This window comes from Ambystoma mexicanum, chromosome 14 (assembly GCF_040938575.1).
Source record: "Ambystoma mexicanum isolate Mex_15411 chromosome 14, UKY_AmexF1_1, whole genome shotgun sequence".
In the NCBI taxonomy this organism is placed as follows: domain Eukaryota; kingdom Metazoa; phylum Chordata; class Amphibia; order Caudata; family Ambystomatidae; genus Ambystoma; species Ambystoma mexicanum.
Window position 1 is genome coordinate 217,369,064 of NC_090940.1, and position 25,638 is coordinate 217,394,701.

The following is a 25,638-nucleotide window of genomic DNA, read 5'->3' on the forward strand; positions in this document are numbered from 1 at the left end:
TCTGCTCAAATTCTTTGCCGATGGGCCAGCTAGAAGGACATTACAATAGTCTAATTTGGCCCCGATGGTAGCTCTAGCTACTGAGAGGCAATTCTGCTTAGATAGGTATGATTTAACTGCATTTATTAGTTTGGTTGTGAAGGAGGCAGAGGAAGCTATCTCGCTCACCTTGCAGATATACCCCTAGAGTCTTTATTGAGGGCGAGACAGAGATGATTGTGTTATCAATGGTGAATTCGCTATATTGTTTACGAAGTTTGCTTTGCTAAGAGTTTCTTTAGGGCCGACTATGAAAATCTCAGTTGTGTCTCCATTGAGACAAAGCCCATTTGCTGCTATCCACATCTTGCTTGATCTCTCTTCTTCATTTGACAGTCATTCATGCCATCCTGCTCATCTGTCTCCATGATAACCTGGGTATCACCGGTCACGCTCTGGCGGTTCTGGCTTCTTTCCTCTCTGATCGACACTCACAGGTCCAACTTGGGTCCTGCCTCTTCTCTATCTCTACCTGTGGTGTTCCCCAGGGATCCAACCTCTCTACCTGGCTGTTCAACCAATACCTGGCACTTTTTGCCCACTGCATTGCTGCTCTCTGTCCCAACTTGCAGTGCTATGCGGATGACACTCAGCTCATTTTCAGGCTGCCTTCAGTCACCTCTTCTCATTCACTCATCTCCGACTGTGTCTGCTATTCAAGAGTGGTGTGCCGCAAATGAACTCTGTCTTAATGCCAGTAAGACTGAGATTCTCCTCATCGGCACACCTGCTCCCTTCTTTCCGGCAACTCTCTGACCCGCCTCTCTTGGCCCTCTTCCTGCTCCCACCTGCAAGGCTAAAAACTTTTGGGTCATCTTCGACTCCACACTCTCCTTCTCTCCTCACATCTCTGACGTCTCTAAGAAGTCACACTACCAGCTGCACCTCCTCAGAGGTATTCTTCCTTTCCTCTCCTTCCCCCAGAAGCTCACCGTCTCCAGAGCTTTGGTTCTCTCTAGGCTGTACTATTGCAACAGCCTCTTTCTAAATCTGCCTGATTCTACTCTCTGACCTCTACAACTCATCCAGAACAAGACTGTGACTTGTCCTCGGCCTCAAGCCCAGGGATCTTATCTCTCCGGACTGAAATCTTTGCACTGGGCTCCCAGTGGCGGCAAGGATTATGTTCAAAACCCTCTGCATTGTCCACACGGCCTTCACGGCCTCTGGCTTCTGGGGCCTCATTACCTTCAACTCTCTCTTCCTAAATATCTTCCTTCTCAAGCTCTTCGCTCATCCGCCTCCAACTCCCTCAGTGTTAGTCACTTCTCCAAGCAACAAGTTGGTGGTAGATCTCTTTCCTCGGCTGGGGCCTCCCTCTGGACAGCCTCCCTGAAACTTGAGGAGAACCATCTCTGGTTCCAGAAGCACCTTAAAACCTTCCTCTTTGCTTCTGCTTTCTCTCCCCCTCTACCCTGCTGAATTCCTGGCTGTAACTCAAACTGCACTGGTTACCTGGCCACTCTTCTGATCTTGGGCCCAGACCCTGCCAGCTGCACAACTGCACTGCCTCCCTGGCAACCCCCGCACATGGGGACTGTTTTTCTGTATCCCTACAGTCCCCCTACCAGCACTTATGTCTGCACTTACCTTGCACTTGCCACCAGCTGGCCGTATTTTTTATTTATCCTATTATCCCATGCACTGCACTTTCCCCTCCCCCTTCCCCGCACGCACTTTTACCCTTCACCCTTCCCATGCACTTGCACGATCTGAATGACACCTGGCCTACTAAGATAGTTGTGTCTCTTCCCTCTGTTCCCCCTCCCTTGACTCGTCGCACCTTGAAACACTTGTGTATAGGCACGTTATAAATGCCATATCATATCATCCATGCTGGAATGGTGGCGTAGATCTTGTGGGAGACTTGGCATCTTGATCGTAGGAGCCCGAGAGAGGTATGAGGACCAGAGAGTCGTCGTCATACTTTGTGTATGCTATGCCAAAGATTTACCATGACCTGCTGCAGTAGGAATTCGCCCATTTCTATAGATGCATGGCGAGAAGCTCCATTCTGAAAAACTAGTAAAAAAGGGTAAAAGCATTCTTCTTTTGGAGTGGTCCTTTCCTGAGATTTCCATCAAGCAATCAGCATTCAGGTGTACTACATGAATGTGAAATCATTTGGTTTGCACTGAGGAATGGCTCTGAAACACGGTCGTTTTTATGATTCCACGATCTATAATTTGCGAGTGCATTTGGTAGGAGTGGCCATCTACCATTGTGGAGCGGAGTGGTCATTAAAAAAGTATGTATTTTGTTGGGGACTCAGTTGCCAAGTCAGACACATTATATTGGTTTTATGAGAGTGTGGAACACTATGACCAGCTGATCGATCTAAGAACTACGAAGTCCAGTCCACAGTGAGAACACAATGCAGGATCCTCACAGGTCTGCACCATCCCCATGTTGTTGCAACTAAGCCAGACAAAAGGATATTCTGTCGAAAATGTCCGCGTGTTCCTAGAGCAGAGATGATCTTCCACAAGCAGCGTATCTTTGTTTCTTTTCTTCTGATATCTCGAATCAGTCAAGCTCGAATCTGGGAAAAGCTTGTGGCACAAACCTAGGAAACCTGTTTGCCTGAGCATCTAAACAAAACATCTACTACGCTGAAGGCATTGTGTTCTAGTCAGAAAGAGTTTCGTAAAAGCTAGCGCACAACTCCCAGAAGCCACCAATTAATTAATCGAAGGTGTTGGCTCGGGTTATGGAAAACAATGCTCTGTGAAGCCTGCGGCTGTCAGATACTTTGCAGGGCATTCGCATGCCCGAGGAACTTGAGCACAAAACGCACACACCCAGACCAAACAGTGCCTGTGCATAACCCGTCACAGATTTCAAGCGTGCATGCTACTCAGTAACAACTGACTTATTACAAATTTTAAAAAACGAACTGCCAAAAAGGGACTTACCCAATCACTCAAGGAGCCAGCAAAGAACCGGAGTCTGAGCCAGCAACTCATGACTCCTCACTCTGGGACTTCCAGAAGGCTGCGCGTGCTACCCAACATGAGTCTTACTTAAGCACTCGGCAGACGCCACTAAAGAAATCAGACGTTTATGGAAGGGGGAGCGGTGGGGGCGAGGAGGGCACTAACCGCGCAAATACGACGCCCTAAAGAAAATCATGTCGCACCGCATACATTACAAAAAATAAAATAAAACGAATGTGGTCTTTAGGTGTGCACGTTAACTTCGAGGCACAAAAGAACGAGCAAATAAATATGACAAGTTCGGCAGTTATATTATGGCAAAAGTCAACGTGGCCATGTCAGCGTTCTCCAGAAGGCCAAGAAACGCAGATAACATCAAGGCAAAATCATTCACACAAACAAACGCCGGGGGACTCCATAATGAAAAGGCAACACTAGGGGTGTTCTGGTAATGCTAATTGGAGGTACAGCCTTTCGACAAATATGCCAGCCAGCTTTGACGGACATCTATAAATACCTTTTTCCTCCTTTTTCAATTGACACTCATTTTGACACATGTAAATTGGGAGATACGTTCAATCCCCTGCCAAAAACGTAAAGCTTCCGAAACGCCAGGCAATTCTCCTCTGACAAGAGTACATCCAGAAACCGTCAACACTTGTTGTGTGTGTTATTCAGTGTCCTCTGTGATGAGCAGTTCCAAATCCCATCAGCCCTTGCCAGCAGGGCCCGGCCAACACGGGTGACCACCTGGGCCGCCTCATAAGCCTGCCTGCCATGCTAGCTCGGAGGTGTCTTTCCAGGCACCCTCCTCCCCAGCAGGTATGGCGAGCATTGCAGGTGCCCTACTGTAATGAAATGTGCCCCGTTCTGGCAGGCAGGGTGCCCCATGCTGGTTTGACAGCCACACTCTATTGAAGTGATTTACTGATTACGCACTTAATTAAATAGAGCGCCACTGCTGTTTTTTTGGCAGTGGGACTCTTAGCAGAGCAACAAAAAATGTGGCACCCCCCCCAAAACCAGATGGGAGGGGATGCTATCGAGGAGGGAAGCCAAATTTTGTTGCCTCGCCCCAGACGCTGCCAAAGCTACGGCTACCGTCCCTGCTAACCAGCATAATCAATTTTGAAGGATCATTCATGGAAGTCATAGTCCTTAACATCGGGATATCCACAGGCTACATATCTCTGGATTGTGGGATCCACCTCTAGATCATGATTATAATTTAGGCTGAAAATCCAAGCATTTTAATAATTAACAAACACGCGAGCGAGAGAAACAGGTCTTGGGTTGCTCTTAGCACTCTTGTTCACAGAAGAGTAGCCGATCATGTGGGTGCTGGACTGTCCTAGAAGGAGCCATACGTATACACAAATGGATATTTATCTTGAGGTATGCCAGAGAGAGCTAAAACAGGATGGTCAGACCATCTCCAGTACTTGAAACACAGACAGACGTGCATGTACTCACTATACCAAAGCACTTGCTTACTGTTGAGACGTCCCGGTACTCTTCTATTACAAGTTTTGGCTTCCTGCTAAGAAGTGCTGAACTATGTCTTTCAAATAAAAGAAATGCAGGTATTCAGCACTGGCAAGTACCAGCCCAGTTATAGGACTGGCCGTCCCATGTGTGAATCAACCCCCGAAATACCTTTGGTTATCTTGTTTTTGGTCAGAAAAGGGACTTTCCCACTTTTGCCATACTTTCAATTGCCAACTTGGTTCATTCAGAAGTAATCTAACTAACGTAAGTGGTCTTGTATGGCGCCCTTCTACCTTTATTGATGGCCTTGAAGCGCGACCAGACATGGAATATCCTTGAGGCAACTTGAGATGTGAGCCAGTGGTTTTACTAAGCTTCTCAAGCCATGCCATGTTGCACAGACTGGACGTTGAATGGTGAGCAAAGGCCAACAACAAATAAGGCAGATCTCGCTTTCACATGGGCAAGAAGTATAAATCACTATAATTGGGGCGGGCTCCATTTAAACACAGGCCTCTGGCCATTAATACACATCTCTCCATGCTGCATGACTTAACAGAGTGCACAACAAGGATAATTATCATCTTATACACATATGCATCAGAGGAAAGCTTCAACGATGCACATACATCCATCCAAAAATCAGCACAATCATTTGTACAGTCTGTCTTAACCAAAAGTCATTTGTTACGGCCTAATGTGATCAAATCTAGTCTTAAGCCGGATACTTACGCCAAAATCAGTCCAATACAACAATAAAAGATTTCTATAAGCACTACTTGGGAGAAGTTGTTCCACAAAAACAAACGAAAAGATCAATTTCTGAAGCTGCTGAAGCTTACCAGCTTATCGGCTGGCACTGGTAACCCAATTAAATGGTCCACATGTGTTTTCACTAGTAACAAATACAAAATAATGACTTCCTGAAACCGCTGTCATCACTGAAGTCATTGCAAGACACAATAAACTAGGTTAAGTCATGGGAAAAGCAGCATATTTTTAGGGTACAAAGTTTATTGATGTAGCTCTTGTTGAACATACTTTTCAGAAGGATCTTCATTGGTAGAAGAAGCCACGTGTAGAAAATCATACAGCTTCATGAAACAAAAGAGCAGAGGTTCTCAACTACACCCACATTTTGATTACATAACATCTGCATTTTAATGTACATAGTGGCCTCCAGTAAAATTAAGGGTCAAATTCAAGACTATCATTCTCAAAGTCTTCCTCCAGAGAAAGGCCTGACTTATGCCACACTACAACCTGTCAAGAAACATAATATTGCGTCATTCCTTCTTATTTACGCTGCAGGGATTTCAAACAGTGCAATCGTAGAATGAGCCTGATCCTTGTCTGAGAGGACACTGCTACTGTTCAATGTTCTGCAAGTGGGACTAGAACTACACCAGTCAGTAAGCTTTTGAATCCTGGTCTCTAGGCAAGGTGCACCCCACATTGCAGGATGAGGGACCTGACAGAAGACAGACACAGTGCACTCGCTGAACCATCCCCGAGGATCGTACACCAACATTCCACCAAGATCCACTGTCTCACAGGGATGTTGCGTTCTGTTATCCTACACCAACAAGCTATCCTTAGTAACTTCCAGAAAGGCTATTCTACTAAGGGCTGAGCAACCTAGCTCAAGGTAGCGTTCCGACTTCGAGGCAAGGAAACATGCTATCACTCAACAAATGTAAATACCTGCTGGTTTAGCGCCAAGCCTAGTGCGGATTTTCTTCTGGGGTAAAACAGGTGTACATGGGGAATGATTGCTTGCAAATAGAACCTTGAGCACCTTCTGGGAACAAAATTCCTTTGTACATATTCAATCTTCATTACCAATGGCATGACAACCACTTTAAATAAGGAGTAGTATAATGCAAAACCAATGATTTTGGTGGATTTTTGTTTGTTGCTGACTTATTGCACTCATTTGGAGAAAAAAAAAAAAAAAAGAATGTTTACTTGTAAGTGCTGCCATTTGGCACGGACAAGAATGTGGGCACGTTTTAAATTATGCGTGTATTATGTTGGTAAATTCCCACATATCACAAGATCCAGCAAGACAATCAACTATGCTTTAATAGCCAGACAACAATTCAAGAATCGTCATCTCGAACAGGTAGAGTCAGCTGTAAATGTCCCAGAGAATGGAAACACCTAATTTCCAAATTTAGCAATCATGGGTGGAGCGTGAGCACATGTCAATTCCAGCTGAGCTTTCTTAAGATGGACATTAAATTCATTACATTTCAGAATCCAACTCCAGCACTGGACCTTGGGCTAGCCACACTACACAAACACACCAAGTGTTCCCATCCATCATCTCTGAGATTCTGAAAGCACACCTAGAGTGAACCACCGGCCACATAGCCCATAAAACCATAAATGACACAAGTACACACCAAGACACCAGATAGTCATATAGCAACAGCCACCAGCGACTCTGAATCCCTTATGGACACAATCTAACCAGTGAGCACAAACCACCACAACATCACATGACACACCAACACAAACACTAGCACACACCCAAGGCACTGAGTCTTATCCATATGGTTAAGACGCACAGGGCCTCCCGCACCAACTCCCACAATGCAAAACACTCAGACGCTAGTTCCTCCTAGTTCTGAGCCTATACTCACTAAACCACCTGCACACTTTCAAGTACGCCTTCTTCCACCCCAAGACAGTGGGCATCATTGAGGGGCTCCAATGAAATGCATCCTTTGTTAGAAAGGAGTGGCAAGTTAGTAGTTGTCTAAAACTGCAGTTGGCATATTTATTTCAATGACGGCAAAAAAAAAATAACTAGCATCCTGAGAACCTAAACTGGTATCCCAGCCAACTGGTAGTCAGACCTAACAAAGAGAAACGTAAAATCGCCCACTGTAATAAAGTAAACTGTATAAGAGAGTTGATGGAAAAAATGAGTAAGCGCAGTTGTATGATTATTTTTAGCACTTGAACCAGCCATCTGCCCTTTACAGATACAATTCATGCTTTATTATTCCCTATTAGGAGTAAAGGGCACGGCAGTGAAAATTGAAGGACTTTTGTGCGAAAAAGAGCAGCGTTTTACAAATCTGTGATGTATTAGTATGTAGCATGGATGAAATTGTTTAAAATCACGGCTGGTGTACAAACTTAGGATGGCGTGCGATTTTATGGTTATGGCGATACAGATGGAATTCTCACACTGCTAGTTGAAAAGAAGACACTTGCCACCCGAAGACAGGTCTTGGTCGTGGCATATGGTGGCGACTAAACTATAGCCACCTGCCCCCAAATGTTGTTTTCTTTAAATCATGTTTGCGTGTAAAGTGGGCACATACACACAGAATGATATTAACAACAGCGTTTTGCAATAAAACATTTTGCAATAAAATACAAACTGAACGTAAGAAAAAATACACAACGCGAAAGCACCAAGTTCAATGTTTTAAATCTTCTGTTTTGCTCTTGTTTTAGGTGCGATTAACTCCTGGCAGTAGGACACACCTCCCCAGCGTTCGTTCCTTAGTGAAATGTACGGTACCCAGGCATTGCAGTGTGAGAGCTGTAACATTTCCCCGATTTGGGCTCCTTGGATCAGATTGCTTTAAGGGGTTGGTGTGGAGCTGGATGTGATGTAGACAGGGGCCGAGAATGGGGTAGAGATGCACCATGTACGAAAACAAAACTTCCCAGCAGGCAGATGTGCCCTGAAAGGCCTGGACAGAGGGAGCCCTGTGCCAAGAAGCATCGGCTGACTCTCCACAACCCTCCTTGCCTTTCAGGTGCAACACTTACCTACCTGTCTGCATTATAGCAGACTTCCCTAAGGGCCCGTCTGCTTGTGGGGCTGAAGACTGTGGAACAGCGACTTCCCCTTCCTGGATGGGCACAATATAAATCAGTGCAAGGCACAAGCCCCGAGAGCGCTCCGGGGACTGGAGGACAAGGCAGACACAAAGGGACCCACCTTCCTGAGCGCAGGTACGAAGAGACCCCGCCATTTGTGTCCATTCTCCTCGCTGAAGAAGTCGTAGCTCAGCGGCGGCGGCTGCATGCTGCTGGTCGGCGCGGCTGGGCCAGCCAAACCATGGGCCCTGCGGGCCAAGGCTCACCCTCTGCACACCGGCCTGGGACCAAAGCACAGCCCGCGGGAGAGCCTTGCGGCCGCTGCCTATCCACCTCCTCCCGGGAGGCCTCCTCCACGCATGGCCCTGCAGGGCCCCCCACCCCGCGCGCCGCCGTACACACAGGCTCCCCGCTACAGCCCCGGCAGCGACTGTGCAGGGCCGGGCACAACACGGGAAGCAGCCGCCACTAGCAGCCTGGCGCACATATCCCGGACGGCGACCCCACGGCTAGAGTCCTCGGCCGTCGGCTGCGGGGTCTGCCTCCATGGTAGGAGGGTCGGACTGCTAGCGCTGGTGCCCGGGTCCCAGGGCTCCCTTAGCACTGCCTCATTATTGCTGCTACCGCAGTCCGGGCAGTGAGCATGCGCGACCCGAGAGGAGGCGGAGGAAGGTGGCGGCGGCGGCGCAGGCCGTGACTGCAGCAGGGCCTCAGTCGGCCTCGGCTCCACTGGTTGGTGCTCGCTGCTGACAGTGACTTGCCCTGTCGCCCCGACGACTCTCTTCCCTGTTTTTCGTAGTTGGATACTTTTGGCTCCTGAAAAGTGTTTAGTCCAGCCTAGACCGTCCAGGACAGCGCCAATCGCTGACTGAACACTGCTGACCCCAAAAAGTGCGTGCCACTGCCGGTCCTAGTTCTGACATTTGTCCCAGCCACACCATAAAAATGAGGCATCGGTAAAGTTCGTCAGACTTCCCGACCACCCCTCCAATGCCTACAAAATCAGATCGGCACAGCTTTGTCCCCACGAAAAGCCATCATATGCATACCTTGTACAACCTGTCTTTTTATTATCGTCTCTGTTATGACATTCTCTTTATTTATTTATTTATTTATTTATTTAGCCTCTACCTGCAAAGAAATCCCAGAATCATCGGCACCGGTACTACCGGTGCTGGTAATTTCAGCAATCCCATCCCAAGGAGTCGTGTGGGATTCCATGGAATGAGAATTTACTGGCGTCTCCAGTAAGGCAGGTTTGCCAGTATCCCGACCGTAATTCCGGTGAAACTGTAATGAGGGCCATCGTCATGCTAGCGGTTCATATAAATGCCATTATAGCCACAGATGGAACACACTTATTTTGGGTAGGCAGTGTACTCACAAATGGCAGTATTGCCACTGTAAAAAATAAATTTTCATGCTGGCTGTATACACTACTTCCAGTCATGCTACTTTAAAACATTGCACTGCTGGTTGTGACAATATTGCCACTGTAAAAAGGCATTGCAAAGCTGTTGGTGTTACAATATGCCAACCCTGCCACTCTTAGAACAAACCTCACCTGCCTTTTCCAGAAATGCTGTATTTCCACTATGAGAAATCCTTTTCATGCTGGTTATATCAATACTCTGGTGTTTCCAATGTGAGAACACACATGCTGGCTATATTGAATAATGCTAATATTGCCACTGTAAGAAGGCATTATCTTGTTAGCTATGCCAGTATTGCAACTTTAAAAATACACTCATGTTGGCAATGCCTAATAATGCCAAGATTTCTACCAAACTCCAATGATTCTTATTCCCTTGGTTACAGCACCCTGCTTGATTCTTCTCACTCCCAACTATGTAGCGGTCTGCTCGCTTCTTGGCAGTCGGTTCTAGAGATGCAGCACTATGATCAATTCTTGCTGTCATGTCTAGAAATATATATCATCTTGCTCACATCTGTGCACACCTTATAATAAAACCTTCCCCATCCATCGCTCCACCAGTGTAATTTTCTGGTCTAGCTATTCTAGCCCCCCACCTTAGAATCACCTTTGTGGGCAGTTATGAGTATTGTGCAAAATACTCCTATATTTCTTGTCCCTTGCATAGACTTTTTACCAGGCTCTGATATGATCACACTACAGCCAAGGTACAACCTTTTTGCACCACACATAACGGGACAACATGATCACCCTATGGCAGAGTGTCCCTCTAGGCTAGTTTTGCAGCTTCTGCTAGTTATACTGTGTAAGGGTGCAGAAGTAAGACTCAGACACAGGGGGGTCATGGTGATTATTAGAAACATTTATTCAAGTGCAAAATGGAAAAGAAAACGTATCTCGCCCTAACTCTAAGAGGGGGTTCCCTACCTCAACCAAAAAAACTAGTTTCAGAATGTCCAAAGCAAACGTCCCAATGTCAGAATCCTAACTGTCCCTCGCACTTTAAGTTTAAACTAAATGAAAAGAAGTTCTTTCTTACCCAAAGGGAGTGGTTCGCTTCCCCTGGGCAAAAGACAGTCCTGGAAACTTTAGATCCTGAAGTATAGTGGAATAGCTCCCTTGTTCAGGTTTTTTTTTTTACAGTTAACACTTTTTGGGGAAAACTCCATTCGTATGTTGGCCCTTCTTAGGCTTCCTTTTCTGTCTCTGGCTCCCTCCCTGATTGGCAGACCTGGTTCCTCTTCACCAGGCACAGTTGAAAGACAAAGGTGTTTGGATGTTTTTCCAAATTAAGCTGGGTCCTTGACACTGGTTGGCCGACCTGGTTTTCCTTCCACCAGGTACTGAGATAAAGCAGTGGTCGAAGTGTACGAAAAGAAGTAGTGGAACTATGTTCTGTGCTGAACAGAGGGGGGTCTGGGAAACGCTCTACCAGCACAAACACAGCCCATTGACTTGTTCTTGGGTGGATGGCCCCTGGGAGAATTTTGAACCAAGTCTTTAGCTATGTTCTGTGCTGGCCTGCACCCTCTCCTCACGATCCCCATCGCCACGCCCCCTCCCACACGCAACCCAAACCCTCAAACACACCTGATGTTTAAGGGAATGTTCAGTGCAGTGCACTGATGTACACATTTCAACTTCTTCCTACACTCTTATTTTAAAACAAAACCATTCTGGAACAGTTTCTTTTAAAAGTAAAAGTATAGGAACAGTAAAGGAGCCCCCCTCCCAACTGCACCCGCCCACTTCGACCACTGATATGAAGAAGAATAACCTGGATACACTCCCAGGCTGTGGTGGGTCACTGACCCTGGTTGGGGGTTTCCTCTCACCAGGTACTGCGATGAAGAAGAATAGCCTGGATGCATGAAGAAGATGGCCTGGATGCACCCCCAAGCTGTGCTGGGTCCCTGACCCTGGTTGGCAAACCTGGTTCCCTCTCACCAGATACTGCGACAAAGAGGCATAGTCTAGATACTCTCCTAAGCTTTGGCCGGTCCCTGACCCTGGTTGGCAATCCTGGTTTCCTCTCACCAGGTATAGTGACTAAGAGGAATAGCCTGGATACTCTCCCAAGCTGTGGGGGTGAGGGGATCCTTGACCCTGGTTGGCAGACCGGGTTTTACTCCCACTAGGTACTGCAACGAAGAAGAATAGCTTGGATTCATTCCCAAGCTGTGATGGGTCCCTGACCATAGTTAGCAGTCCTGGTTTTCTCCCACCAGATATGCGATGAAGAAAAGTAGCTTGGATGCACTACTTGGAAGCCGTGGCGTCACTACAGGCTTGGTTTACTCGCCTGCCAAGTACTACATTTATTGTATATCACTTTCACAGTTCTCTTTATATGGATGCAGGCCCCAGACTCACACTGCGGGTGTCCGAAAATATCCCGCTAAACTTGGGTTGGTGTTCTGACCGGTATTATTCAATTGATTATGCTTTCTGAATGTCTTTGGATTTTTAATAGGGTCCCAGAGAGTTTCATGCAGCTCTTTAGGCTTGCTTGCCTCCTCGAATTGTCTGCCACTTTACAGGGCCCCCGTGCTTCCCCATTCATCAGCATACCTTAAGTGGTTGTCCGCGATGTTCTCGGGTCATCTCATGCACCTGCTGTCTGCGGTGGGGCTCCCCTACTTCCTTCTCTCATCTCCAGAGGCCAGTGGCTCCACCGCGCCTGCTTCTTCCTTGTTGGCGTGGACCGTTCCTCAATGGCTGCCGACCTTCAGGGATGCCAGGAGCGTGTTCCTTGCTGCTCACTGCGCTGTCCCTGTACACCGGACCAGCTTGATGGCAATCTCCTTCTTGTTCGGCTCCCTGGTCTGCCTTTCTACTTCTCCGAGCATACTCCATCTCGTGGTTCCTCCAGGGCCGGCTTGACGCTTGGTCAAGTCTTTCTTTGCTTTAATTCGGCTCCTTCCAATCTGCTGTCGACCACTAGAATGCGTAAAGTGGTTCTGGTAGGTACTCTGCGTTGCTCCATGCCCTACTCCTCGTCCCAGTGAGCATTGTAACTCACTAGAGATCTTCCTTGTCTCAGTACACTCTAACTGTTTTTCTACTGAAATACATGACATAGGAGGGTAAGGGTGGGGATAGAGGTGTTGAGGGAGAGGTGGGTGTGCTAGGGATACCGCGTTCTCCCAATATGTTACTCACTGGTCCCAGAGGGGGGTTTCTCCTCCCATGAAATCCATCCGCTGAGTACCACCTCCAGGGGGACTATTGGGTAGCAGCCTCACCTCCCTGGCCTCATGGGAATGGGGATCCACCTTCAGAAGCAGGGATGACATCCTGAGATTCATCACAACTGTCAGTCTTTCATTACACTGTGTTGCAACCACTGACATAGGGAGCGAAGCGGTGGCAAGAAGTCAAGCACGAACCACACGCAATAGAGACACATTCTTGTTCTCTTAGTTATGCTTTTATTCGAAACGGTTCCTACAGTCTCCATACATGTTGCCTCAACCGTCCCTCTACCATTATCAAAACTTTGGGGCACTCTTCAGGCAAGGTTATGAGTCAAGGGACTAAGCCTTGGGAAAGAACTAACATTCTTGGGGAAATAATTTCTTTTTTTGTAAAACTGGGATAGTTGGATATTGGTTGGCTGGCTTTTGCTGGTGACATACTATTTCTTTTGACCTAACCGTGATTGGTCCCAGTGCAAATTAACTGAATTTGCTGCTTTTGTGGGAAATAATAATTTGATTTTTAATCCTAACAAGTTAAAAATAATTTTATGACCAAGTTAAGGAAATAATGCATTGAACCGTGGGAGGGTAAGATCAAAAAAAGTCTGACACTTCTCAGAGGGGATTCCTTCCCTGTGAGACTAGGTTGATGAGCATGCTAAGCAACTTTCCCCCTAGGGGGGGTGGTAAGTGGGACCTGCCGGGGAGAGACTCCCTTCTTGTGGGCGAGGACTCCTGTTCCGTGAATGAGCTCCCTAAATCCTTCTATGAAGAACCATTGAAACCATCAAGGCTTCAGGAGAAACATCCTCCACTAGTCAATGTTTGTTTGTTGTAATGTCACAGCAACTCAACATCAGACAAACAAACATACTGAGAAGAAGAGGATACCAGAAATAAAGATCACCCAGTGGTTGACGGCCAACCATACTGGGATGAAGAAGAGTGAGTGAGGAAAATCGCTCATGAGAGAAAGACAAAGGACTATGGTTCTACGCTGGGGAGGGACCAGTACATCCCTATAAAAACAGAAGAAGGACCAACATATGTTCTTGGTGGAACCCGGGAAGTTCAAAGCTGGCGAGAGACCAGAGAGTCACGGGAGGTCCTTGGCTGAGAGGATGGCAGAAGAAATGCAGAGAGGGCAGAGAGCCAAATTGTGTATGCCAAAGAATGAGAATCGAGGCAGTGGTGTGACCCTGAAGAGGTGGACTGAAAGGTCCTCGAAACAGTGACCAAAGCCGCAGCTGGAAAGTCTCTGCGGAGTCACGCGCTGGAGCCGGAAGAGAGAAGACACACCAGACGCGCACAAGATACAAGAGGCATCCCAACCCCACAGGAAGAACTGATGACACCAATCCATTAGAATAGAGGTAATGGGAAGGGCGGGACATCCGGGAGGGGAACACGACAGGAGGAGCCTCAGGGGACTAATCATACTCATTCCAGTGGTTGTGAATACCTTAAAGAAAATGAAGAGTACAGAGGGACTTGTCATACTCGTCCCAGTGGTTGTGCATACCCTATAGAGAGTTAAGGCAATAGAGATTTATCTTAAAAATAACTATAGAGGGGGCGTGGCTTGGAGCGCCATCGATGTGGCTGCTCCAATGAAGCCCCCTGTGTGAAGCCCGCTGTGTTAGCCCAATAATGTGCCTTCCTGAGATCCTACCGAGGCCCCTGTAACACCGGGGGCCGTCGGATGATATGGAGCAGTGATTCCCCAAAAATCAGAGCATAACGCTCTCCGGGGACCCGGCTGGACCGCCGTCCCCTCGCGGCGCGGGACACCGTATCTCCAAGATGGCGGGCGCTCTCGGCCCACAGTCCCGAAGACGGCACTGAGACCTTCGGGGGCGGCCCTGTACATGAGGGCCCCCCCCACGCGCCCATCCAGCACTGAGGCGCCTGACACCGGCGCAAAGGGAGAGACGTCCGCCCTTCGCTCCGGTGCGGAGCCCGCTCTTCATCCCTGTCGCGGAAGCAGAGGACTGCCCGTGGCGTGATCCCCGGTGCCGTGGGGGGCACCGCCCGCTCGGGGGGGATCCCACTGGAGGTAGGGGCCGCGGTACATCATACCTGGGACCCCGCCACAGGGTGGCGGACGCCGGCTCTTTGGACTCCTCCTCCTGCGGCCTTCCCCCGACTGCGTTGCTCCGTGCTGGGAGGCGCCGCCGGCACCGACAGCTGCAGGCCCGCGGGCCCGACTCCAGGGGTGCTCCGGCCCATTTTAACTTCATCCCCTCTTCCGTGGGATCCCAACTATCCCCCCTGGTGTTGCCCCGCCCGGGGGCCCAAGCCTCCGACGCATCTCGCTCCCCTCGACTCTGCTGGCTGCCTCCTGGGCGACCCTGGTGGGCGGACTCCGGACCCAGTGCTCCCCGCCTTGGGACGACACCCTCAAGACAAGTCATTAGGCTGCTCAAGCTGAACATAACTCAGAACATAACCTTGCCGCTTAATCCCAACTCCCACCTCTCTCCTGGCACTATGTCCAAACAAGCGAAAGTCACCAAAAATGCGGACATTGCCACCATGCTGAGGGCCTCAGACAAGGGGAGGAAGCTCAATACCGCCGGACCGCCATGCAAGACCAACAAAAGGAAGGCGATCCCCCGGCCACCAGGAGCGACCTACTAGCATTTATGGCGGACATCAAAGCCGAATTCAGAGCCTGCATGACAGAGCTATCCACCAACCTGGAACAAACCAAGAACAGAGTCGCTGAGGTGGAGCAGAGACTGGGAGAGGTCGAGGAACACACGCAGGACCACACAACGGCGCTGGGCGAAGTCCAGCAAGCAGTTAGAGCCCTTCAGGATAGGTGTGAAATCAGGAGGACTTGGAGAACAGGGCCCGACGCAATAACCTCCGAATCCGAGGTATTCCCTCCTTGGTCTCGGACAAGCAACTGGCGGAATACGTGGGGGATTTCTTCCAAGCCCTCCTCCCGGATCTGGACAAGCACCTGCTATTGCTGGACCGCACCCACAGGTGCCGCCCTCGCTGTGGGGTGGAAACAGACCCACCACCAGATGTCATCACCAGGGTCCACTTCTACTCGACTAAGGAGGCCATATCTGCCATCAGCCACTCAAAGGACGAGCTCACCTTCTTGGGCTCACGCCTCCAGATCTATCAAGATCTCTCTCTCCTAACCCTTCAGAAGAGGAAAGCTCTTCGACCCCTAACCCTCTTCCTTCAAGAACACCAGGTCCGGTACAGGTGGCTCTCCCCAACAGCCCTGCAATTCTCATTCAACGGCACTCTGCGGAGAATTGCCCATCTAGAAGACGCCAACAAAATCATGAACCCCTCCTCCCCCACGGGGGCCGCCCCGTCATCCTCGGAGGCAACAGATAACCAGGAGCCCTCTCCCGCCCCGCAGCCCAAGCGACCCGCATGGTCTAGAACCGCCCGGAACAACAGGAGGAGGTGAAAGACATACAGGCAGATAACGGGAATCAATGCCACATGATCAAGTTAGGGGCCTTGGTACCCCATACAACTACTCGCCCACTCCGAAGCAACCGAAGGTTGCCACTGCTTGATCCGGCGGGCTTCACTTACGGCTCATGCCCATTCCAAGGTTCGTTCCACCTTCATGTCCTTGGAAATCCAAGTTATTCTAATGTTGCAACTGGCCCCGTTGACCAGGGGGAAGGCCGCACTCACAATGTCGACCTCCCCGCCAGTTAAAATGTTAGCCCCCTGTTGGGGGCTCCCATTAAAACCCCAAGTGCAGGACATCTCAATCGTATCCAACACCAATGATGGCATCTGACGACTTACCCCCTAACCCCCTCACACCAAAACTCAACACAGCGGGGCTCCCGACCCAAGAAGCTCAGACATTACAATGCCTCTCGCTAAGCGTCAACGGGCTGAACTCCCCCACTAAGCGGAAATCGATCCTCCAAAAACTACAGGATGAGGACGCCGGAGTGGCAATGCTGCAAGAGACTCACCTCCTCCCAGCAGACTTTGGGCGTCTTCGATCACGGCTATACCCACTGCAATTCCTCGCCTCCGGGGGATCCAAAAAGGGGGGTGCGGCGATCCTCTTCAGGAAAGGCCTCAACCCCCAGATCTTGGACTCTTTATCATGCCCAGAGGGTCGCTTCATGGCAGTAAAATGCCTTCTGTTGGGGGATCTATACACCTTTGTCTCCGTCTACGCACCCAATTCGGGACAAGCAAGCTTCTACGATTCCCTGGGTTCCGCCCTCTCGGGCTTCACAGAAGGACAGATGATTCTGGGGGGGGGGACTTCAACGGAGTTCCGGACCCCACCAAAGACAAATCTCACCCTCCGGCCCCTGGCGATTTTGCCATAGCCCTCAGCCTCCTACGCTTATTTAGAACTCTGGATGTGGTGGACACGTGGCGGGTGCTTCACCCCACCGAGAGGGACTTCTCCTTTTTCTCCCATGTCCACCGAACCTTCTCGAGGATAGATCTCCTCCGGACCTCGCCCCAAACCCTCTCCGCAGCCAAGGACATCTCCATCAGCCCTATCATTCTGTCAGATCACGCACAGATAATCATGGAGCTCCGAACCCAGGACCCCAGATCCGACCCCACGCGCAGATGGTCACTCTATGACCCCATCCTTAACGACATGCTGGCCAGGGATAGGATCACAACCACAATAAAAAAACTTCCTCGAGGACAACCCCTCGCAAATAACTGGGATGCGATGAAAGCAGTGATCAGGGGAGCCCTGATAGCCCAAGGGGTGGCTTTCCACCACCATCGCCGACAGACCCGGCAAACCCTCGAAAAAGACCTGCAATCGGCAGAGGAGGCCCAGAAAAAGAAGGGGTGGTCTCCCAAATCTCAACAAGCCCTCCATATAGCCAGAAAGAATTTGGAGGCCCACTACGCTGATCACACCGCACAGTTGATGGCCAAGACTAAGCAATTCTACTATGCCAAGAGCAATAAAGCTGATAAACTCCTAGTAGCCAAACTGGCCAAAACAAGATGAGCTAATACCATCTTGGGGCTCCGAGACCCGCTGGGAAGGACGCACTACGGCGAACTAGAGAAACAGCGGTTAGCAGTGGACCACCTGACTCAAGTAATGACTGCGCCACCGCGGGACCAGTCCCAACAAGAGGAATACCTATGAGGGGCGGCCCTACCACGCTTGCCTACTGCAACGAGGGACATCCTTGAAGGCCCAATAACGGACGAGGAGGTCGATGATGCCATTAACGCCCTCAAAACTCGGGCCCCGGGTCCAAACGGCTTCACATCAAGATTTTACAAGATATTTAAACCCCAGCTAATCCCCCTTATGGTAACACTCTTCAACTCATTCAAGGAAACTGGCTCAGTGACACCATTGATGCAGGAGTCCACAACTATCCTCCTCCCTAAGCCCGGGAGGGACCCCAGGGATCCGGCCTCGTATAGGCCAATTGCCTTGCTGAACATAGACGCGAGCCTCTATTCCAAGATCCTGGCCAACCGGCTTTCGCACATCTTTCCGACCCCTAATCCACCCCGACCAACGGGCTTCATTCGGAACAGAGCGGCTGGGGATAATATGAGAAGAACCCTGAACTTGGTTGACATCACCCAGCGGACCGGCCAGGGTATCGCATTGATGGCCTTGGACGCCACCAAAGCTTTCGATAGAGTTGACTGGACATTCATGAAACTCACCCTGGGTGCCTTTGGCCCAACCTTCCAATCTATGGTGATGGCCAACTACGCATCTCCCAAAACCCTCTTGAGAATCAACGGATCTCTGTCATCCCCAATCCCCATGTCCTGCGGAACAAGACAGGGCTGCTCTTTATCCCCCCCCTCCTCTTCGCACTAACGATGGAGCCGTTTGCCCAAAGAATCAGACAGAATGAGTTTATTAAGGGACCCCAGTTGGGGCTCTCCCAACATAAAATCGCTCTGTACGCCGACGGCGTTCTTCTGATTCTCTCAAATCCCAATGCCTCAGCCAAACACGCCCTGGTGGAAATAGCCAACTTCGGAAAGGTCACCGGCTTCGCTGTCAATTTCGCTAAGTCAGTGGGCCTGGGCGTAGGCCTTCGACAGGAGGAACAGGAGGCATTGTCCAGGCTATGCCCGATCAGATGGGAGAAACAAGCTATCCCCTACTTGGGAGTCCATATCCCAGCGAACCCAAAGGACACATACCAGGCGAATTTCCCCAGACTATTCAGCGAGTTGGAGGGAGACCTGAGGCGCTGGTCCACCCAGGAAATCTCTTTAATGGGGTGGATCATGGCCGCAAAAATGAACCTGCTCCCGCGGTTTCTCTACGCCTGCTCCGCCCTTGCGGTGGCCATCCCAAGGCAGGCTCTCCAGGACCTACAAAGGAAAATGCTCAGGTTCATCTGGAGAGAAAGGAGAGCCAGGATCCCCCTCAAAACCCTGCTGGGGAGTTCGATGCTGGGGGGGCTGGGGGTCCCCGATCCTCAGGCTTATAGGGCGGCAGCACAGCTATCAGACATCCACGCCTGGCAAATCCTCTCAGACCGCCCTAGATGGGTAGATCTAGAGCAAGCCCAACTGCCGCTCCCCCTGCGGTTCCTCCCACACATCCAGGCCCCCCTGAGAGATCACTGGAAGACACTCCTCCTAACCACCAAACATACGCTGATCACATGGGACTGGGCCCTGAAACAAAAAGGCATCCCAAGAGGACAAGGCCCTCTCTCCCCTATTTTCCACAACCCAAACTTCTCCCCGGGGTCAAACCCCCGGAACTTTCAGAACTGAATCGATGGAGGCCTAGAGACCCTGGAGCAACTATATGCCAGGAACGTGCCACGCACCATTGAACAATGCAAAACGATGTTTCAACTCCAGGAAAGGGATAGATTTACATACTGCCAACTCCGTCACTGGTGCTCTCACCCCCAGACCCTCAGGGCGGCGGTCTGCCCTCTTACCGCTCTGGAGCTAACGCTGAAGGATCTGCCAACCCGGGGTAGGATTTCATCCCTGTAAAGACGCTTCCTGAGCGACCTCTTGAATGTACGGACACGAGCCATGGCCCAATGGGAGGCCGACCTGGGTCACCCGATTGAGGACCAAGCCTGGGTAGACATTTGGACCCGCAACCACTCCTCATCCACCTGCGTGACCAATAAGGAATGCGCTTATAAGCTTTTGCTTCGATGGTACTACCCCCCCCCCTCAGATTACACCACATGAACCCCCGGGTGGACCCTTCGTGCTGGAGGGGATGCTCCCATCCGTCTCCTTTTTTCACATGTGGTGGACTTGCCCCAAGATCCAACGATTCTGGGAACAGTGCCTGGCGACGATCAATCACATCACGGGGGCTTCCCTCCCCTTGGAGCCCGAGACGGTCCTACTGGGGGTCCCAATCCCAGGGGTCTATCCATGCTCTGGGAACAGAGCGAAACTAGTGACACAATGCCTCCTGGTGGGCAAAACCATGCTAGCCCGCTTCTGGAAGTCCCCGGACGGCCCGTGCTTGGGCCATTGGTGGGGTAAACTTTGGGACATCCTGATAGCGGAAAAGGTGACCGCGGCAAGGGCGGGTGTCCTGCAGCGCTTCCAGAACCTGTGGGCCCCAGTGCTGGAGTACGATCAACGTTTCCCCGCCTTAACATATAAACCCCTCAGCACGCGATGGACTCTGAGAGACCAAGGGCCTACCTGAGGGATGGGGCCTACAGATGGCCAGCCATGTGGGGTCTGGGGACGAGGAGGGAGGGTTGGTGTCGTAAATCTCCCCCCGTCTCACCTGTGATCGGGATCTCCCTTGTTCGGCCGCAGGACTCTTCCTGTGGATGGTTCGGGTCTTGAATAGGCTCGCCCGAGCCTCGTCAGGTTGCAGGACGCGTTCAGAGTTCCGGGAAGTTCGTGGTTCCAGGGTATCCAGGACAGTGATGAATGAGTAAGTAGGGGGGGAAATCCAGGAACAGGATAAAAGGCAAGGAAGTAAGTAAGAGGATCAAAGAAAACCAATGTAGAGAGTAAACACACATCGGGTCACTACCGAAGATAGCGTTGAGACGTGCGGACCCGCAGGGGCGTGACCAATTTATAGTACGTGCCACGACGTGAAAGCTAGTGCGTAGCACGGAGCTTGGTACGGCCATTTTGGGAGGAACAAGGAGTACAAGCCCTTCGTGACAATGACCATGAGGTCCAGAAGGGGCAATTTCGCCAGGTCATGACAGCATGCCCCCTCCAAAGACTGGTTCCTCCAGGCTTGCCTGGGTGAATAAGATGGAATCTTCTGAGCAAACGAGGGGTCTTTAAATTAGAAACTGATTCCCATGTTCTCTCACTAGGGGGTTAGCCTTTCCACTCGACCAGATATTGTAGTCGACCCCTCCTATACCTGGAATCACATATCCTGGACACCTCATATTCCAACTGGTCGTACACAACAACAGGTGTGGGTTTGAAGGGTTTTCGAGTAGAACTAACGTAGGGTTTCAACAGGGAAGTATGGAAGACTGGATGTATTTTCTTCCAGGAATCTGGGAGCTTAAGTCGGAAGGAGACAGGATTGATGATCTCCTTTATAGAAAATGGACCATAATAGCGAGGAGCTAATTTGTTTGGTCGTAGATGTCGAGGTAACATTTTCGAGGCTAACCAGACTTGATCGCCAACTGAATAGGAAGGTGATGGTCTTCTCTTAGAGTCTGCATATCTTTTGGTTCGAGTCTGGGCCTGTTCTAACTGATCCTTGGCCTCTCTTTGTAAGTTGATCAGCGTCTGAATCCAAGAGTCAAGGGTAGGTACCGGAGTAGATTCTGGAAGAACTGATGGTAAAACAGACGGGTGATAACCTTGACTGCAATAGAAAGGGCTGATCTTGAGAGCTGAATGATCTGAGTTATTGTAGGAGAATTCGGCTAAAGGTATAAGGAGAGACCAATCGTCTTGAACCTTGGTGGCAAAACAACGAAGATATTGTTCCAGGGTTTGATTTACTCGTTCCGTTGCCCCATTGGTTTGTGGATGATAGCCTGAAGAAAGGGCACGTTGGATTCCTAGAACACGACAGAGATGTTTCCAGAATTGTGAAATATACTGAGGTCCCCGATCCGAAATAATCTTGGAAGGAAGGCCATGAAAACGAAAAAAATGTTCCAGGAAAATTCCAGCAAGTTCTGAGGAAGATGGTAGTTTATACAATGCTGTAAAATGAGCTAGATGAGTGAACAAGTCAATGGTTACCATGATGGTTGTATATCCTCGGGAAGGTGGTAATTCAACAATGAAGTCAGTGGCAATAACTTCCCAGGGTCTGGTTGGCAACGTAGGTTGTAGAAGCAGACCCGCTGGCCTCTGATTATCGTATTTGTTCTGACTACAAATAGCACAGGTCTTGATGTATTGAACTACACTGGACTTCATCCCTGGCCACCAGAACTGTCTTTGTATAAGACGGAAGGTGTTGGTTACTCCTTGATGGCCGGAGTGAAGAGTATCATGGCATAGATTCATTACCTTCTGTTGAAGTTCTTTTGTTGGAATGACCACTGAATTGTTCTTGAATAAATATCCTTGCTTGATTGTTAGACGCCAGGGATTTTTCTTCGATATGTCCTTCCAGAGTTCAGATAATTGAGTCTGTACTCTGATTTCTTCCAGGAGATTGATCGCTTGAGCTACAAAGATTGTGGGTGGAAACATTTTAGGATAGATCTTATCCTCCAAGGGAACGTAGTCGGGATGCCGAGAAAGGGCATCGGCAATCAAGTTTTGCGATCCAGGCACATGTGAAATTTGAAATTGATATTGAGCAAAGAAGTAGGCCCATCAAGCTTGTCTACTGTTCCTGCACTCCATGGATTGTAGGACCTGAAGATTTCGATGATCAGTCTGGACTTGAACTGGATATTTAGCACCCAGGAGTAGATGTCTCCATTCAGTGAAGGCATGACGAATAGCCAATAACTCCTTCTCCAGAACTGAGTAGTGAGTCTCGCTGGTGGTCAAGGTCCGTGAGAGATAAGCAATGGGATGTCCCAACTTATCATCGGATTCTTGTTTAAAAACTGCTCCTATGGCGTAATTGGAGGCATCAGTTTCCACTAGAAAAGGACGATTTATGTCAGGTTGGGCCAGGATGGGGGCCTGAGTGAATTCTTCTTTGAAGCGTTGGAATGCCTTGTCTTGTGGTATAGACCAGTTAAATGGAACGTCTTTCTTCAGGAGATTAACAATGGGTTGAACAATCTCGGAAAAGGTGGGAATGAATTTCCGGTAGAAGTTGGCAAGCCCCAGGAAGGATTGTATTTGCTTAACAGACGTTGGGGCGGGCCAAGCCAGTATGGCCTTTACCTTTGAAGGGTCCATACTAATTCCTTCTGAACTAAGGACAAATCCCACATAGTGAACTGATGTAACATGAAACAAACATTTTTCTGGTTTGGCTAAGAGTTGATTTTCACGAAGACGTTGAAGTACTGCTTTTACATGTTCTTCATGTTTCAAGGAGTCCTTGGAGAAGATCAATATGTCATCCAAGTAGACGATAACATTGAGAAATAACATGTCAGAGAACACCCTATCCATAAAACGCTGGAAGACTGCGGGTGCTTTAGTCAGACCAAAGGGCATGACTAGGTATTCAAAGTGACCAAAGGGTGTTCTAAAGGCTGTTTTCCATTCGTCTCCTTCCCGGATACGGATCAAATGGTAAGCACCTCGGAGATCCAGTTTCGTGAATATCACTGCACCTCTCACAGCTTCAAGGATATCCGAGATCAGGGGTAGTGGGTATCTGTCTTTCAGGGTGTATTGATTTAGGCCCCGATAATCCGGGCAAGGTCTAAGCTCTTTGGTATCCTTTTTTTGAACAAAGAACAATGAAGCACCAGCTGGTGATTTTGAAGGTCTTATGGTGCCATTCTCAAGATTAGTGTCTAGGTATTCCCGGAGGGCTCTCTTTTCGGGTTCTGAAAGGATAAACATCCTGCCAAAGGGAATCACTGCTGAGGGTTCAGTATCTATGGCACAGTCTTCGGATCTATGTGAAGGTTAGGCTTGAACAATGGCAGTAGAGAATACATCAGCATACCCTTGATAGATCTCTGGAACTTGTACAATATTGGAAACCATGAGTGGTGTCTCTGGACACCTTGGTAGACTTATAGGAGCTGTGACTGAGGTATCCAGGTTTAAACAATGGTTCATACAGAACTCCGAGCCCAGGAATAAGGATCCGGCCGTCCAGTTAATATATGGATTGTGCCTTTGTAACCAGGGCATGCCCAGAACCAAGGGGTAATGGGCTGATTTTATAATGTCAAACACAATGCTTTCTTGATGATGATTTATGGAAAGATGGATCTCCCTTGTTTGCAGACTTATGGGTCCTGAGGAAAGAGGTCTTCCGTCAATTGCTTCCACTGGCTGTGAAAAACTTCTTGCTTCATATGGAATGTTATGACTTCTGACCCAATCTTGATCAATGAAGACTCCCATTGCTCCGCAATCCACCAAAGCCAGTATGGGGTAGACCTTGTCCTTGGATGGCGATTAAAAAGGCCTGTAATATCACCAACTTGTTTTGTCCAGGAGAGTTCAAGGATGGAATTGATGTGGAGCAAACATCGCTCTCCCGAAACCTTGCTCCATTTAGGATCGGGATCTGGCGTTTCCCGAGCGTCGGGGAGGAGCCAGAGGACAATCTTTAACTAGATGTTTATCTGAGGCACAATACATGCATAAGCCTGTGTGTATCCTTCTAAACCTTTCCTGCAGGGAAATTGGTCCACGAAAGGCTCCAAGTTGCATGGGTTCAGAATCAGTGCTCAGATTCTTGGCAGATTCTGTCCTTGTAGTATTCTTTGGGAAGTTTCTTTGAATTGAGACTTTATTCTTTTTCTTTTCGGCCTTTCTTTCTTGGATTCTGAAGTCTATTTGCATAGACAAGTCCAGGAGGGCCTGGAATGAACTAGGACGTGCCACCCTGGCTAACTCGTCCTTAATCTCTTCATTTAGACCTCTGCGAAACAAGGTAAAACTGGCTTCCAGGGGCCAGTCCGCCTCTTTGGCTAGCTGTTTGAATCTGGTAACATAGGTCAACATGTCTTGGGATCCTTGTTGGAAGTCAAGTAACTTCTCTTGAGCACCGTGGACCAGCTCTGGTCGTTCGAACATGGTCTTGAGTTCCGCGATGAACCCTTCATAATCATCCAGGAGAGCATCCCCGGAATTGAGTAAAGGAGTGGCCCATGTAAGGGCATTACCGGAAAGATGCGATATTATGAAGCCCACCTTAGCCCTAGGAGTTGAGAAATAGTAGGGCTTGAAGGTAAAATGTACCAAACAAGAATCCAGGAATCCACGTAAGGTCTTTGTTGAACCAACGTATTTATCAACCACTCCTCCCAATAATATGCTGTCCTTGTTCGCGGAGTCACGTGACAAGACAAGCTGTCTTAGCGCCGCATTCTCGGCTTTTAAATTCTGCATCTCTGTGGAAAGTTCTTGCATTCCGCGCATCAGGTCCTGAATAGCATTCTCCATGGTAGAATCCGTATTGATCGTTTGGCATCTCAAACTGTCGTAAATCTCCCCCCGTCTCACCTGTGATTGGGTTCTCCCTTGTTCGGCCGCAGGTCTCTTCCTGTGGATGGTTCGGGTCTTGAATAGGCTCGCCCGAGCCTCGTCAGGTTGCAGGACGCGTTCAGAGTTCCGGGAAGTTCGTGGTTCCAGGGTA

At 49.3% G+C, this 25,638-nt stretch overlaps 1 protein-coding gene across 1 annotated transcript in view; it reads right to left on the reverse strand.

The window, feature by feature from the left end:
* The window catches only part of SOS2 (SOS Ras/Rho guanine nucleotide exchange factor 2), a 1,344,468-nt gene extending 1,335,499 nt beyond the window's left edge, over window positions 1–8,969 (reverse strand). The window contains exon 1 of the mRNA XM_069638977.1: window positions 8,431–8,969. Within this exon, the coding sequence (XP_069495078.1) occupies window positions 8,431–8,517 (87 nt within the window). The 5' untranslated portion in view covers window positions 8,518–8,969. The remainder of the gene's footprint in view (window positions 1–8,430) is intronic.
* Between the last annotated feature and the right edge of the window lie 16,669 nt (window positions 8,970–25,638).